The 16,945-nt window shown below is 40.9% G+C and overlaps 1 protein-coding gene across 14 annotated transcripts in view; it reads right to left on the reverse strand.

The window, feature by feature from the left end:
- Positions 1-16,945, reverse strand: part of AAK1 (AP2 associated kinase 1) — a 151,662-nt gene that overhangs the window by 56,296 nt on the left and 78,421 nt on the right. For 11 of the 14 annotated variants that reach the window (XM_033947981.1, XM_033947976.1, XM_033947978.1 and 8 more), the window contains 5 exons: positions 16,037-16,240; positions 15,546-15,772; positions 14,179-14,336; positions 12,632-12,748; positions 10,178-10,273 (listed from right to left, as the gene is read on the reverse strand). In XM_033947981.1, coding sequence (XP_033803872.1) covers positions 10,178-10,273; positions 12,632-12,748; positions 14,179-14,336; positions 15,546-15,772; positions 16,037-16,240 — 802 coding nt within the window. The remainder of the gene's footprint in view (positions 1-10,177; positions 10,274-12,631; positions 12,749-14,178; positions 14,337-15,545; positions 15,773-16,036; positions 16,241-16,945) is intronic. The other 3 variants (XM_033947975.1, XM_033947983.1, XM_033947974.1) reach the window with 2 other exon arrangements.

Genomic DNA, 16,945 nt, shown 5'->3' on the forward strand with positions numbered 1-16,945 from the left:
TTCCTGCCTGTTTAAATCACCTGTCTGGAGTGAATCACCTGTCAAGAGCTGAAAATTAGACAATGACATGGGGACAAATTTGTCCCCATCCACGCAGGATCTATATCCATCCTGCCCCTGCCAATTTCTCTCTCTATCCTATCCCTGCAAGCTCTGTCCTCATCTGCACAAGCCTTGAACACATGATTTTAAAGATATTCAAAGCTTGTGCAGATGAGGACAGAGTTTGCCGGGATGGGGAAGGGATAGAACTCACTCTGAAGGGACAAGTTTTAACACCAGCAGCGGTTAGCAAAATGCAATTGCTGTCGGGCTGAATATCAGGCCCAAGGTTTGTCAAGGGATTGTAATTATGACGGGCTGCAGGGAAGAGCAACCGAGGTATAAATTTGGTTGTACAATCCTGAGTCAGTAGACAGAGGCTATATATATATATATATATATATATATATATATATATATATATTAATATGCATAATGGAGATCTGTATGCACTGGCAACATAGCATTTGCACATTTCTCTCATACATATTCACTGTATCCCAGTTGATGATTTTGTGTGATAGCCAGAGCTATATTTTAGGAATGTGTTTTATTCAAGGGAGTCTTGACAATCTTTAGGAAGAGGATGCTATACCCCTAGATACAATTTTATTAAAAGACATTTTATACTTAAATCTTCAATTCCTGTGATTAACTCAGTAGTGTCACCTAATAAAAATGGAACTAAACCATTGGGTTAATTCACATTCTGTTAGATCAATAACTAGTGTTAACTCAAAGAATAGTTAAGCTCTGGAACTTGTTGCCAGAGGATGTAGTAACAGTGGTTAGGAACATAAGAAATGCCTTCACCGGATCAGACCCTAGGTCCATCTAGTCCGGCGACCCGCACACGCGGAGGCCAAGCTAGGTGTTCTCTAATGGACACCTTGTTCACCCCCTTGTCCCTCAATGTGATTTGCAAGAAGATGTGCATCCAACTTGCCCTTGGTTAACATAGCTGGGTTTAAAAAAGGTCTGAACAAGTTCCTGGAGGAAAAGTCCATAGTCTGCTATTGAGGCGGACATGGGGGGAAACCATTGCTTGCCCTGGGATTGGTAGCATGGGATGTTATTTAGTTAGGTTGCTGCAAATACTTGTGACATGGACTGGCCACTGAGGAAACAGAATACCGGGCTAGATGGACCACTGGTCAGACCCAATACGTTCTTAGTACTGTTTGTGACCTACTGACTTTTTCAGAATGGGATATATTCTATTGAAAGTTGGTTGAATCCAGATGGCACACTTATTTTTATCCTGCTTATGCCCACTGATTTATTTATTATTCTAAACGGTGCTCTAGAAAATAACATGGGGACAGTTACCCACTGGGTGGGACCAGAGACAAACTTTGTCCCTATGTCACTCTCTAAAAACTTGAGATTAGTATCAATATGTAAAAACTTAACACATCTTAGACATTTGGCAACTGAATTCAATGATTAATCCCCCCCCAAAAAAAACTGCAAAAGCTACTTTTGGATTTCAATGAATTACTGTTTAATGACATCATGTGTCTTGTCTGCCATCTGCAACATCCTTCCATCATGTGTTCAGCTGCTCAAGCATCTTACTGCTTCTGCAACAGATTCATCCATCCTTGCTGGCATCAAGGAACATTTCTTTAACATTTAATAGACACTTATTTTCCTGTTCATCCACTACACAGTTTAGGTTCTCTTCTACACCCATGTCTGAAAGACAATCCAATTGCCTTCCCAGATGTAAAAACATAGGCAACTTTGGAAAGGTTGTACCAAAACCAGATAGAAATGAAGGGATGTATATGTGATTTATAAACAGTTGTACAGAATATTGCCCCTTTTTATAATTTCGTTTCAACAATTTTATTGGCGATAATACAAAAATACAGAATAAAGAAACCGAAACAATGTTTTGGTGTCTTATTGAATGATATACTATGGAACAGCCCTTCACCACCCCAGCCTTCAACTATGACCAAATTCTGAGAAAAATACAAGTCCCCCTCAGGGCCTATACAATGGTTCTATAGTATTCAAATCCTAAAGTCAAAACAAAGCCAGAGACCTTACTCTTGTGTCTCTGGTTAAATCATAAGAACATAAGAATTGCCACTGCTGGATCAGACCAGTGATCCATCCTGCTCAGCAGTCCGCACACGCGGCGGCCCCCAGGTCAAAAACCAGTGCTCTAAATGAGTCCAGCCTCACATGCATACGTCCCAGTTTCGCAGGAATTTGTCCAGCTTAGTCTTGAAACCCTGGAGGTTGTTTTCCCCTACAACAGACTCTGGAAGAGTGTTCCAACTCTCCACCACTCTCTGGGTGAAGAAGAACTTCCTTCGCTTGTACGGAATCTATCCCCTTTCAACTTTAGAGAGTGCCCTCTCGTTCTCCTAACCCTGGAGAGTGTGAACAGTCTGTCTTTATCTACTAAGTCTATTCCCTTCAGTATTTTGAATGTTTTGATCATGTCTCCTCTCAAGTCTCCACTTTTCAAGGGAGAAGAGGCCCAGTTTCTCCAATCTCTCACTGTACGGCAACTCCTCCAGCCCCTTAACCATTTTAGTCGTTCTTCTCTGGACCCTTTCGAGTAGTACCATGTCCTTCTTCATGTACGGCAACCAGTGCTGTAAAGTATAGAGCCTTCTGATCATTCAATCATATCAATCACACCTATAAGCTAACCCACCCTCTATAAAACTACCCTTCTCCCCCCCCCCAACACACTTAACAATAAAAACAGTATTGTCAAATATATCTTGGAACAACTTAGTAATGACAGTCTATACCTTTGGAGGTCATTACATTCCAATTATCATAAAGTTAATTTATTGAGAATTAAACTACAAGTTCTGGCTGGTAGGGCAGTGATGTAAGATTCCAAAATAGACCAAAAATGATCTTTCCGCTTATATCCATCGATCTTTGTTATAACAAAGTCATTTTCCTATTTTTATAAACCCCTCCTTTTGTTCTTACTTTGAATGTTTTCTTTTCTTTTAACAATTGTAGTTCCTCCCCACCAACCTTAATGTTTCTGTACGTTTTGGTAAATCCAAAATCATGTTTATGTATTTTAACTTTGTTCAGTTTTTATTTTTGTATTTTGCCTAGAAACCTTGGAATAGGCGATTATATCAAATTTTAATAAAACTTGAAACTTGATCATCTGCCATTTTGATGCCCAGTCTCACACGGTTCTCTTGCAATTTTTCACAATCTTCTTGCAATTTAACAACTTTGAACAACTTTGTGTCATCGGCCATTTAATTATCTCACTAGTTATTGCCATCTCTAGATCATTGATCAATATGTTAAAAAGCAGCGGTCCCAGCACAGACCCTTGGGGAACCCCACCATTTACCCTTTTCCATTGAGAATATTGACCATTTAAACCTTATCTTATCTTTTCTATCAACCAGTTCTTAATCCATAATATGACATTACCTCCTATCTCATAACTTTCTAATTTCCTCAGAAGTCTTTCATGAGGTACTTTGTAAAATGCCTTTTGAAAATCCAAATACACAAAATCAACTGGTTCACTTTTATCCACATGTTCATTCACCCCTTCAAAGAAGTATAGTAGATTGGTGAGGCAAGATTTCCCTTGACTAAATCCAAGCTGACTTTCTCTCATTAATCCATGCTTATGTATATGTTCTGTCATTTTGTTCATTATAATAGTCTCTACCATTTTGCCCAGCACAAACGTCAGACTCACTAATCTATAATTTCCCGGATCATCTTATTGTATTTGCACTGTAGATGGAAAACATTTAGATTTATCCATATTTAATCTTAATCCTGAAAGTTCCCATATTCCTTAATACATTTCAACAAAACAGGGAGAAATTTATCTGGTAAATGTACCAAAGATTATCAGCTAAAGCTGAAATTTTAAAATGTGTCGAACCCACCTTGATCCTAGTAATTTCAGGGTTGACAACTATGGGCTCCTTTTACTAAGCTGCGATAGCGTTTTTAATGTGCGCAGAATTTTAGCACGTGCTAAACCCGTGCTACGTGGCTAGAACTAAAGCCAGCGCAATGCTGGCGTTAGCATCTAGTGCGCATGCTAAAACTGCTATCGCAGCTTAGTGAAAGGAGCCCTGTGTTTCTAATTAGCAGACCAAGTGTAAGTATAAATAAAAGTGGGGATAGAGGGCAGCCTTATCTGGTGCCTCTGAATTAAAAAAAGGTACAGATTGTAGGCCATTTAACACATACCACAGCTTGAGGTGCATGATATAGAACCATAATTACCTCAACAAAGAATCCATGAATGCTTTATTTAAACAAGACTTTATATAAAGTTCCAGTTCACTCTGTCAAATGTCTTCTCAGCATCAAAACTGATAAGCAAGGACTGTTCTTTCCTAGAGTGAACTGCTTCAAGGGTGGCCAATATTTGTGTAACATTTTAAACCACATGATGATTCCATACAAAACCTACTTTGGGATACAATTAATAAGGGAAGAATCCAAGCTAGTCTATTGACTAGCATGCAAGTCAGTAATTTACGAGTAGCTTCAAAACAAAAAAGCAAGATAGGCTTGTATGAAGAGCAGCACAATGGAGTCTTCCTTGGTTTGAGAAATACTACAATTTGGGCTAATCTAAGAGATGATGGTATAGTCTGATCTTGGACTATTTTATTAAGCACTGTAGTCAAGGGTTGAACTATGCCTTCTTTTAATAGTTTATAAAATTCAGCTTCATAACCATCTGAGTCAGCTGTCTTATGCAAGGAGCTTTTATTGATGGCCCATATGAGCCCGATTCAGACTGGGAAGGCTAACGTTATCAAGAGAAATATCTGGATCCAGGCCTACATTCACTGAATCTGATTTATATAGATTCATATAAAAGTCCTGGAAAATATTAATTATGAATAAACTATATCATCAGAGGTTCTCAAAAATACCTATTCTCTGGTTTAACTAAATTGGCTAGGAATTTTCCACTTTTTTGCCCAAATTTAGAGAGTTGATATTTATAGTATATAATGACGATTTCTTTCCACATTGATGGATAAGCTCATTAAGAGCAAACTGAGCAGATATCAACTGAGTTTGAAGCATTAATGTGGGAGAGGATCCACATTGTCTAGGCAAGGATATCAATTATTGTTCCAATCTTAATATCTCCTTATCTCTAGCTTTTTTCTTACGGCTACTAAATGCAATTATGTCACCCCTTAATACCGCTTTTTCTGTTTCCCAAAATAAAACTGTATTATTATTTTGATATGTTAAGGTCTGACCTGAGCAAGTGGCTTGTAAAATCCGCTGTTTGTGCTTGAAGTTGAAAACTAGAAGACCACCACTCGAGGCCTAGTTGAGTTTTCACGGTGAATCCCCAAACAGACAGTTAGCCCTTTCAATGTAGAAATTTGCAAGGTTATCAGTGAGGGGCAGTGTGGTAGGGATCCATGAGTCCAATAATCCTATTAGATCTTTATCCAAGATCAATTTAGGCAGACCCACATGTCACAGATTTATTTCTCTTGAAACAATTCTCCAAGTTGTCAACCTTTTGCTCCAGTTCTAGAATCTTCTTTTGCAAAGCGTCCTATTGTGAGCTTCTTCGGCTCTATCATAGATCTGTTGTAGTTTCTTATCAAGTGCAGCCTCCATTGCGGCAGTAACCTCTGCCGTGATTTCAGCAATCCAAGCCAAGTTTACAGAAGGGCTTGGTGGAATCGAGTGATCCAACATCTTGAGATCTGCTTGGCGCTACTTCTCTGTCTTTTCTGAGTGTTTTGAAGGCCATCAGTTGTGGATCGTATCTTTACCAACAAGAGAGCTCCATGAATTAGGAAAAAGGTGAAAGTGACGGTTTTTAAGAAACCAGATTGGCGGAATAAATCCCGCTAAAACAGAAGGGTTGCATGAAGTAGAGAATGACACAGGGACAAATTTTTCCTCATCCCGGTCCCCACGAATTCTGTTCCTGTCCCATCCCTGTATGCTCTGTCTTCATTTGTACAAGCCTCGAACACCCCTGCCAAACTGGTTTTTGTCCAGTGCATCGCTTTAGAGACAATTTTAATATAATTAATTATCTGCAAGGAAATCTAGATGCAGGTAGAGAATCTGGACCTTTCATCAGCTTTTGATATCTTGCAACAGATGGCATCTCTCTGTAATAAATGCAAGATGGTTGAGCGGTTCAGCTTCTTTCTTCAGATAGAATGCAGCAACATCTGAGCTTTCAAAATCCTGGAATCTTTGATGTGGAGTCGCTCAAGCTTCTGTTTAATCATTTCTGCTTATTTATATATTTACAGTCATTGAGTCTAATGATTAAGAGCTGGGGGCATGAAATGTATAGTTTATACACCATGAGCTTGGAAAAAGACTGCTTTTAAATTAGCACAACTGGAAACCGTCTACAAACAGTGCAAAAACATTATTAGCAAAAGGCTGAAATTAAATCTTCAGAAGACCAGGTTGTTTTGTATGAGGAAAACATTTGCATACTGCATTGTCCATTTAGCAAAGAAATTCTATCCCCAAATAGAAACCTTATCCATTTCACTACAAAAACATACAAATAGCAGGTACAACTTTAAAAGATAAATATGCTGTGGATTTTCAGCAATCTTGCTTGGAAAGGCTGCTGACAAATCCAAATCTTATCTTTAAAAGCTGATAAAATAAGTTATGTGGCACCTGAAAGTCTGGAAATTGTCCTTGGTGTGCCCAAAACACTGCCACGCAGACTCTTGGAGGTCTGCAGTTCCCTAACCAAGTTTCTCCAGTACTGAAAAGCTGAACTGGCTTCTAAATTCTATTCAGAATTTCCATTATGGTTCTGTTTCTGCTTTATATATTGTCTGCCCCCTCTGTACCTTACCCATATTTTCTGTGGGCCACAATGCTTTGTTAACTCCTTCATTGTTGGGGGGTTATTAAATCTATGGATACTCAGATTAGGCCACTTTCTTCAGACCCTTCCTCCAGAGCTTTTAGGGCTGAAGATCATTTATCTTTTAAGAAATTGTTTCACTTGGCGTTTTAGCGATCAATTTTATCTTGCCCATTTCTTTGGGACTATAATTGGTTAGAATTGTGATTGATACCCAGGGCTTCTGATTATCAGTTATACTTAAAAAACAACAACAAAAAACAACCAACCCAAATCACCAACTGCAATGATATCACTTGCTACTGCTGCTACAGTAACTGAGCAAGATATTACCCAAGCAGTACCAAAGCTGGCAGAAAGAAGCTGGACCTCAGTGCCTGCATGGGCCAAACAGATAATGAAAGCCTGTATGTTCAGGGGGGTTATTTTAGCATGCCTAACCTAAGCAAGAGATACATGCCAGCTGCCAGAGCTTGAATCAATCCTTGCATTCTCCTCCTGTAAGTGAAACATCTCATTTTTATTTGCTAGGAACCAACATAGTGAATAAAGCTGTCTTTAAAGGGGTCCCTCACAATAAAACCAGTGTGTAAAACAGACACCTTTAGGTGGTTACAATTAAGAAAATAAGAATAGACATATTGGGTAAGACTAATGATCCATCCAGCCCAGTATCCTGTTTCCACAGTGGCCAATCCAGGTCACAAATACCTGGCAAAAAACCAAACAGTAGCAATGTTCCATGATATCGATACCAGGGCAAGAACTGGCTTCTCCCACGTCTGTCTCAATAGCAGACTATGGACATTTCCTATAGGAGCTTGTGCAAACCTTTTTTAAGCCCTTGTCAAAACCTTCTAACCCCTTGTTGAAACCTTTTAACCATTGTTACCACATCCTCCAGCAATGAGTTCCAGAGCTTAACTTCATTGAATGAAAAAAAAATTTCCTTCTATTGGTTTTAAAAGTGGCAAGTATGGGAAAACAACCCACTAGTCCAGGAATAGAGTGTGGATTTACAAGAAAGAAGATTAGCAAAGGTAAGAACTTAATAAAAACTTATATTGGTAAACTTTGCCATAGTTACAGTGCAAGTTGGTGTTAGATCCCTAGTCTGTGTCATGGTAGGATAAAAACTTGTATCGCAAAATTTGTACTGTAACTATGGCAAATTGTAACCTGTTAACTGCATATTATATATGTTTAACCTGTAACTCGTTTTGAGCTCTTTGGAGAGAACGGAATAGAAAATGAAATAAACAAATAAATAAATATTTCCCTGTAACTTCATTGAGTGTTCCCTGGTCTTTGTAATTTTTGATGGAGTAAAAAATTGATTCACTTGTACCCGTTCTACACCACTCAGGATTTTGTAGACTTCAATCGTATGTCCCCTCAGCTGTCTCTTTTCCAAGCTGAAGAGCCTTAACCTCATTAGTCTTTCCTCATTTGAGGCACGTTCCATCCCCTTTATTATCTTGGTTGCTCTTCTTTGAACCTTTTATAATTTTGCTGTATCTTTTGTGAAATATGGTGACCAAAATTGAATGCAGTGCTCAAGGTGAGATACATCGATGTTTGCTCAGGTTACCACTTAAACCCCTTTTCAGTGACTGCACAGGATGATTGTTTCTGGAAAGGATTATCTTCCTTAATATAGTATTGGTTTTGGAAGAATCAAACCCTGTACTACAAATACACTTCTCCCTCTAAATTTGCAGGTTTAGAACTCGTGACTTCGGTTATTTGTGAGTTTCTAAACCCTGACCCACCCTGCCTCCTGGACCTTCCTGTACTACTGCTCCATGCAGAGCTGTCAACAAAAATGGCTGCCATGAATTCCCGCTTTAGTCTCGTGAGACCACTGGAACTCACAGCAGCCATTTTTGTCAACAGCTCTGCACGGGCTCCGCTTCACCGCTAGACCATCAGGTAAGGTGTGGAGAGGACTGGGAGGCAGGAGGATGGCGGGGGTGGGTCAGAGTTGGCCCTAAAAGTTATTTGTGATTTTTTCATATTTGCGGGCCTGCTCTGCCCCTAACCCCTGTGAATATGGAGGGAGAAGTGTACTCTCCCCCCAACCCTGAGGAGAGGGAAACGGAGGATGGCCACTTTCAGATTAGTTGAAATGCAACACTTGAAATATACTAATAAAAGCGATTTGATAATAAGATAGGTTTCTATTCAGGTTCAGTTCTAAAAGTGCTGGCATGGAAGAATGGCCTAATGGGTAAAGCATTCAGGCTTCAGATCCCACTGGCATTCTTTCTAACCTTGGACAAGTCACTTAATCCTTTGTTGTCTCATATCAAACAGATATTAAGCCCTCCACAGACGAGGAAATACCTTTTATACCTGAATGTAATGTGCCCTGAGCTACAACTGAAAAGGCACAAGCTAAATTCTAATATTTCCTCCTTTCCCAAGAGACAGCTCATGAGGTAATCTTCAGAAAACATTTCAGTTCCTGCATAAAAGAGCAATGCATAGAACCTAAAATTTCTTTACATTTCTGTTAATAAATTCTGCTCCTTTATATTTTTTATTGTAGTCTTATTCTATCATCCATTTTCAGTTGATTACATGCTGACTAGGTTGCAGGTTCTGTATTTGTGAGATCAGGATAATTTTTGCATTATTTTATACCATCTGTTTTCAAGGTCACAAGCAAAGTAATTCTTACCTTGCCCTGTAACATATTTTAAAGGACCTTAATAAACACATTGCCAATTTTTGGACTAATTATGGGGACAGAAAAAAAGGAGTGCAACTACTGGGGATGATATAAAAATTTTTAAAGTCATACATACTCATGTAAAAAAAAAATGGAATGCACAAAAAAATGTGGCTAAAATTTAATTTTATGAGGTGAAAACACAGATATAGATTTTAGTATCTTCCCAAAAGGACCTCATTAGCTAGAAAACAGATGCCTAAACTTACAGTTTATAACCCCTCTAGATTTAGAAGCCTTATACATGCCTAATGTTGGGGGTTTTTTTGTTTTATTCTGTTGTGTTTTATTTTATGTATGTTTTGTTTTCAACATTAATTTTGATTATGTCTCTGAATATCTCTGTTCACTGCTTAGTTCTCATGAAGGTTAAGTAATTAAACAGTGGATATCCTGAAAATCCACTTAGATGTGGGGTCCCAAAGATAGATTATTGCTATGCTAAGTTTATGAGGAGCTGGGAAACACCTATCCACAGAGCAAAGTGGGAAGGTGGCTTCCAGTAGCTATTCATAAGATGCAACAGTGGTGCTGTTTACCTGGCATGTCAGATACAGGAAGAGGAAGGAACGGATCGGGTGTGGTCACCAACAGGGAGCTACTATCCAAACTCAGAATGTCTTTAGCTTTTTCGGCTGGAAGATCCCGAGGAAGAACAGATTAGAAGAAAACAAAAGAAAAAAGGAAAGAAACAGATTGTGAAGCTGAAAATAGTCTGGGTACCAAAAAATATGAAGTGACAGATGTCTAAAAGCAAGCCAGAAAACAAGAAAAAATAAATTACTACAAACAAGCACCAAGTTAGAAATTATATTTGTTTCTGAAGTTCCCATGACAAGAAAGACATAACTACATCATCCTCTCCCTCATTTTCTACAATGCAAATGGATCAGTTTTTCTATTTTGTGTTCTGATGACCATCACTCTGCAAAGCCCCCATCATGTCTGTTCCTTTCCATATTATCTGGGGAAAGCCTGTCAGCGATACAACCAGGTGGGAGGATAGGTCATGAGCGCAGGAAATGACCCTGTAGGCCAGCCCCTCCCATGAGTCCAGGCCCCCTGTACGATTCCTGAGCTTCCACCTTCTATCCAATTGCATTCTGGTAACTGCAGTCCTGGGAGTGGGAAAAGCAAGGTTTTTAAGGCTGGTTTATTTAAAAAAACAAAACCAAAAAGAAAACACAATACCCGTCTCCTGACAGCACCAACTAAATATCAGGCAACTAGGAGGAGAGGGATGAAAGCCGTAGTCAATTCCTTGGTGCAGCAGATGATACTGAGTGCAGTGTTGACAGGAGGGGCCTTAGTTACTAAAGCACACTTCAATACTAATTTACTGCCAGAAAATCCTTATGAAAACACTAAAAATTATAATGCCTACAAGTTACTAAATTCCATGGATATTTTCCTTGTGCCACTACAGCTGGGAATATGCAAAAAGTGTCTTATTTTGTGGTACGCCACTTAAAGATGTAACATGTGCCACCCTCTCTGCCCAAACTCCCTGGTGGCTCATGTTGTTAAGTGTCCCCAAAACATCTAACACAAACTGAGAAAATAATACAATATCCCTAAATGAAGTCTTGCTCCCCTGCCAGCACAGAAAAATTCACCCCCAGAAGGCTGTCCACCCTCCCACCCCCAAGTTTACCTTATAGTCCATAATTGGAAAAAAACAAAACAGGTAGGAACAATCTCCATGTGCTTCTGCCCAATCATTGCTGTAACACAAAACTGTGACAGCAGACCTGCAAGCCAAAAGGCAAGTCTTGTTTTTATTATTATTATGACAATAGAGCAGAAGGTGGGGAATCGCAGCTGCTCCCCTTCTGTCACTGTGGATTCTGAAGAAAGCTGTGGATGAACACCAAGGATGGATTTTTACAACAGGGGTGGGGTCTGTGAGGTTTTATTTATAACTATGCCTGGGGTTGGTGGAGGTAGCTTAAAGACACTTTACTCCACAAGTCAGCGGAGTGATGGATTTTGCTTTGCTGTTTTCACATCAAGTGGATAGGCTTTTTATCACACCCTGTAGCTTCTTTAAATGGTTATCATAGAGGTGAATTTTTTAACGCAGCCAGGCCCAGGCCTTCAATTAAGGATAGTGTTTTCATTTAGTTTGTGTGGGGGAAGTAGGCATCCTGGGAATATTTACTGGGCCACCAGGGGTTTTGGGCAGAGAGGGTACCATCTTAACCTGGCAATACTGCTGAATGGAGGCGCCTGGAGACAGACAGTTTTATCTATATCTAAGGTACAGTTAATTTTTCCCCACAGTAACATAACACACTTAGCATTTTGCAGACTGGGTCACTTGCCATGAAAATGAACTGCTTTGCACACATCTGCTCATTACCATTGATGTGCACCAGATTCAGGTGCCGATGAATGACTCTCAAAGTCTGCAATTAGCGCACATCACCACATTGTATCACATGATAAAACAGTTTCTCCTAGGCAAGCCTGTTATTGCATCTTCATACGACATAAACCATGTGCAAACCGCACCTATCACAAGTAGCTGGAGTTCAACTCATTTTATGTTCCAGAATATTCAAGTCTTATCACCAGAAAGACTGAAGAAAACCATCACTAAATCATGCAGTCAATTTATTGGACTGGGATCCAATTACATATTCCAGTCCCATTCAAAAGACTCCATTTCTTTCTTTAGGAATGCACTAAACCAGTGGTTCCCAACCCTGTCCTGGAGGACCACCAGGCCAGGGTTTTCAGGATGGCCCTAATGAATATACATGGAGCAGATTTGCATGCCTGTCACTTCCATTATATGCAAATTTCTCTCTTGCATATTCATTAGGGCTAGCCTGAAAACCCGATTGGCCTGGTGGTCCTCCAGGACAGGGTTGGGAACCACTGCACTAAACCACAAAACAGTGACCACTCCATGGCCCCAAATGAGCACACAGGTTTGAGCACTTTCAGTGGGAACATGCTTGAATGTGGAATAGCACAACCTCACTTACCTGAAGTGGACGCAAACTGAGATGACCCGAAGGCCTCACTCTGAGTCACAGCTGGAGTGGTTTGGATATTAGCAATCAGGTCTTCTGTTGAACTGCAGAGATTCTCTCCTGCTTTGCCTGAAATATCAAAAGACAGCATCCAGGATTCTGACACGCACACCACATAACCCAGTGCTTTTGAACCCAGTCCCTCAAGGCACACCCAGCCAGTCAGGTTTCCAAAATATCTGCAACAAATATATACGATATAGATTTGCATACCAAGGAGGCCGTGAATGCAAATCCCTCGTATATATTCGTTGTGGATATCCTAAAAGCCTGACAGGCTGGATATGTCCTAAGCACTGGGTTGAGTAGCACTGCCACAGCCTACCAAATGTACAAAACAGGCCCAACTTAGGCTGTCATGGATGGGAGTCATGTGGCCGACAGCAGCCAGAGTATTATTATTCAGGGGTATCATGACAGTGCTGTCTTAACAAGACCAGGTCAGAGACAGCTTCTATTCCATGGGAAACGATGCTCAGAATTCTACACCATTTCTCCATTTTCAATGCATCTGGGACTTTGCTTTTCCAAATGAAAAGAAAAACTGAGAAGTCCTGAGGACAGCTGCATTTCTCAGGACCTATCCAGGGAGTGCAATTTACCTTTACTTTATGGTATCTGGAAAGGACCAAAAATGTTCTGCATGGGAGATGTTAACTCACCAAGGGCTGTTAAGATAGTGAAGTGTGGGATCTCCATCACTGGAGGGTTTAAGGAGAAAGTAAAATATACATCTCTATGGGATTATAAAACATCCAGCAGCTTAAAGTGCCTTCTAGCACTGCAATTAAATACTGTAAAATCAAGCCACTTTTCACCATTAATACTTAAAAACAGATGCGCCCAACTGATGGGCTATAGGGAACTGCAGTTGTCACAAACATCTGAACATTCAACATATGTGGCTACATCCAATGCTAAAGTCTTGCTTTATCTTTTCTTCTTGCCTCTTGCTTCATGGACTCCAACCAGCAGGGGGAGTCACTAAACTGACCGCTTCACCTCTTGCTGGCACCATATCCTCTGCCAGCTTTCTTTCTGAAATGGAAGCCCTGCTGGGGCATAAAGAGGAAAGGGTCTTATGAGATTATAGAGCCCCGCCTGAAACTTGAACTGTGAAGCTAGCAGAGGCAGCAGCAAATAATGAGTGCTTCTCAACTAATTCCTCTTGCTGGCTGGAGGCTATTCAGAGAGCAAAATGGAAATAGAATGCTGAGTGAGGCAAGATAGAAGAGAATATTGTGCCGTTGACAGGATATATATATATTTTTTTTTTTGGGGGGGGGGGGAATGTGATACTATGCTACAATATAAAGTGCACCCAGTACACCACAACATAAAGGCTGGGATTCACTAATTTAAAAATATGAATTCCCTTTAAAGCTCTTGTCCTTATATTAATCCCAATCTCCAGGTCCCATTCACATCTTCCTTTGTTTCTTTCTGAAAACAGGCAATGTGTCCACAATTAAAAAAAAGATACAAGGCTGGTGACTTACTCTCCCCCAGTTTTGCAAAGTCTTTGTTCAGCAGTTCCTCAGCCGTCAACTTAGAGAAGTTGTCATCGTCAAAAGGGTTCCAGCCTGAAACGTCTGCAGGGTTATAGACATTCTGCTGGGATGTTCTCGGGGAGCCAGAGGGAGTAGTTGTAGCAGACCTGATAAAAGACCCCAACCAAAAATTCAAATTATTATAATGTGGACTCTTGACACAGACTAAAGTTTACCCTCATTATGGTCTAACCTAAAAGGGACAGTCACCTAAGTCTAGGGTTGCCAGTCTTTATGATTGTAAAATCTGGACACCCTAGACCTGCTCCCAGGCCCGCCCATCTCTGTCCCAGTTCTGCACCACCACCCCCAAACACTGCTTGCTTTGGTCGGGCAAGAGGCAATCCGCGCATGTGCGGATTGCCTCCTGCCCGACGTGATTGAGAGGAGGCTTTTCAAAAACCGGGCAAAGTGCCAGGTTTTGAAAAGCTGTCCGGGGAAATCCAGACGTCTGGTAACCCTACCTAAGCCCCAATACCAGCCCTCAACTGGATGAAAACATCTGTGGCTCTTCTTTCACATTATCACTTTTAGCCACTGGAAGGTAGACAGGAAACATTTTAAAATAAAATGTCAAAAGAACAAATCTAGTCCAGCAGGCCCACCCCACACACCCCAAAGAACAAAAAACTTATGTCAGGCCCTGGCTGCCAGAATTCAGTCAGGCATTCAGCAAAGGGTATGCACAGAAAACTAAGGAAGGGAAGACCACTAGTGCTATTGTACTGTCCCATGCTGGCTACAGAAAGACTCAAGATTAATCTGGGAAGAGACTTTCATCCAGCTCTCAAGGCCTGTGAGAAATCTGGGGGCTCAGGGAGTAGGGAATAGGCGACTGTCCAGTGTATTTCCTGGTACATGCTTGAGCCTCTGGTTATCCCTTTACTGCCTTTCAAACAGGCTCTCTCCATTGTCCTCAAATTCTGTTGCTGTTTACGACACTAGCACATCCCCTAGAAAGCCATTCCATAGCAGTACTAAAGGCAGACTGGCCATTAGATTACATGCATGGTGGTGAAGTCACTCGGCTTTCCATCTCATTATGCATCCGAAGCTCTCTAACATCTGAATAAAACCCTCCAGAATATTACACACAGAACTGCAGATTCTCTTGATCAGAAGAGACTAGCTTGGTAGTTTGTGACCAGTATTATAGGAATTTAACACAGCATACAAGCGACTCCAACCAGTAAATGTCAAAAGAGGATGCAAGGCTTGACAAAGCAGCAAACTAATGTAGCATAACACCTTATCTATGTTCGTCACCACCAGTTAGAAAAGGGATATACTGTATTGCGAATGCCCACACAACTTACTTAGACTTATTGAGGCTTGCCTCAGCAGCGGCTGCCTGCAACAGCTGCGTGGATTTGCTGGCAGGGACGCCAAAGACGGCGCTGTGGGTGACATCACTCAGAATCCTCCTGTGGCCAGCACGCTGGGTCTTCGGTGAAGATGGAGGGGTTAGAGAACCCAGCTTTTGTCCTGCTGCAGGCTGAGGTAAGACAGGCTGGGGCTTCTGTGGCATCTGCCTTGTCAGAGCCTGAATATAGCATTTTTGAAGAGAAAAACACACACTTCAACGCAGTAAACTGTTGTTTCTTTAAGGATCCCAGATATTACCAGCACTTAGCCATCACTGGTTCTGCTATATACACATATATACGACAGCACAAGTTACCTCTACAGCATTAATAGTGTCATGAGTGTTAGCATGCATTCTTTGATAAAGTTCTGGGATATTCCCCTATTTCATAGACAAGCTAAGGGATACCTTTGGCTCTTAGATACTATTAAAAATTCTCACTGGCTGCTCCTGCACAGGAGATGGCTGCACCGGACCTTGTGGCTGAGTGGGAAGCTGAGTGTGTGGCCTTACTGCTACACCTGCAGTTGCTGCCTTCTGCTGCAATGCTGCTTGCTGCTGGGCAATCATCTGGGCCATCTGCTGCTGCTGCAAATAATAATTCTGCATCATTTGCTGCTGTGCCACCTGCTGCATAGCTTGGACCTGCAACACAGGAGCATGTAGGCAGTGCATACAGTTATACAAACTCTGCTGTAGCACAGGGTACTTGCCAGGAATAGGCACTTAAGGATAAGCACTGAAGAAACAATGACCCTGGAGAGGGTACATAGAGAGAAGTAGGGCAGAAAATGGCATCACCAAAACCTTTTCAGTTTTTCTTTTAATAAAAAAAGTTTTCACTTTAGCTGTATAAAATTTCCCCTAGGCTTTTAAACCACCTCTACCAACACACACAGATCACATGTCTTGGCCATAAAACCTCCCAGGAAGGTAAAATTATGGTCATACCTGTTAATTTTCTTTCCTTTAGAAGCAGCAGATGAATCCAGAGACTAGTGGGTATAGCTCACATCGACCAGCAGGTGGAGATAGAGAACTGATTAACAGTTGGCCTTAAAGCCTGGTGCTCCTTCTGTTGCTTCAGTTATGCACTTTGCCCAAGCATCCCGATAGGAGAATGAGCAACCAGAAAACTCCATTCCAGTAGAAAATGTGTCTTTTTTTTCTTTTTTTTTTTTCAGCAATGAAATAATACACTTACCAACCATAGCCCCAACTAAACAATGAACTAAACACCCTCCACACCGACCGTGCACTTGGGGAGGGGCTCTGGATTCATCTGCTGCTTCTAAAGGAAAGAAAATTAACAGGTATGACCATAATTTTACCTTCCATAGCAAAGCAGCA

Source organism: Geotrypetes seraphini, chromosome 6 (genome assembly GCF_902459505.1).
Source record: "Geotrypetes seraphini chromosome 6, aGeoSer1.1, whole genome shotgun sequence".
NCBI classification, from domain to species: domain Eukaryota; kingdom Metazoa; phylum Chordata; class Amphibia; order Gymnophiona; family Dermophiidae; genus Geotrypetes; species Geotrypetes seraphini.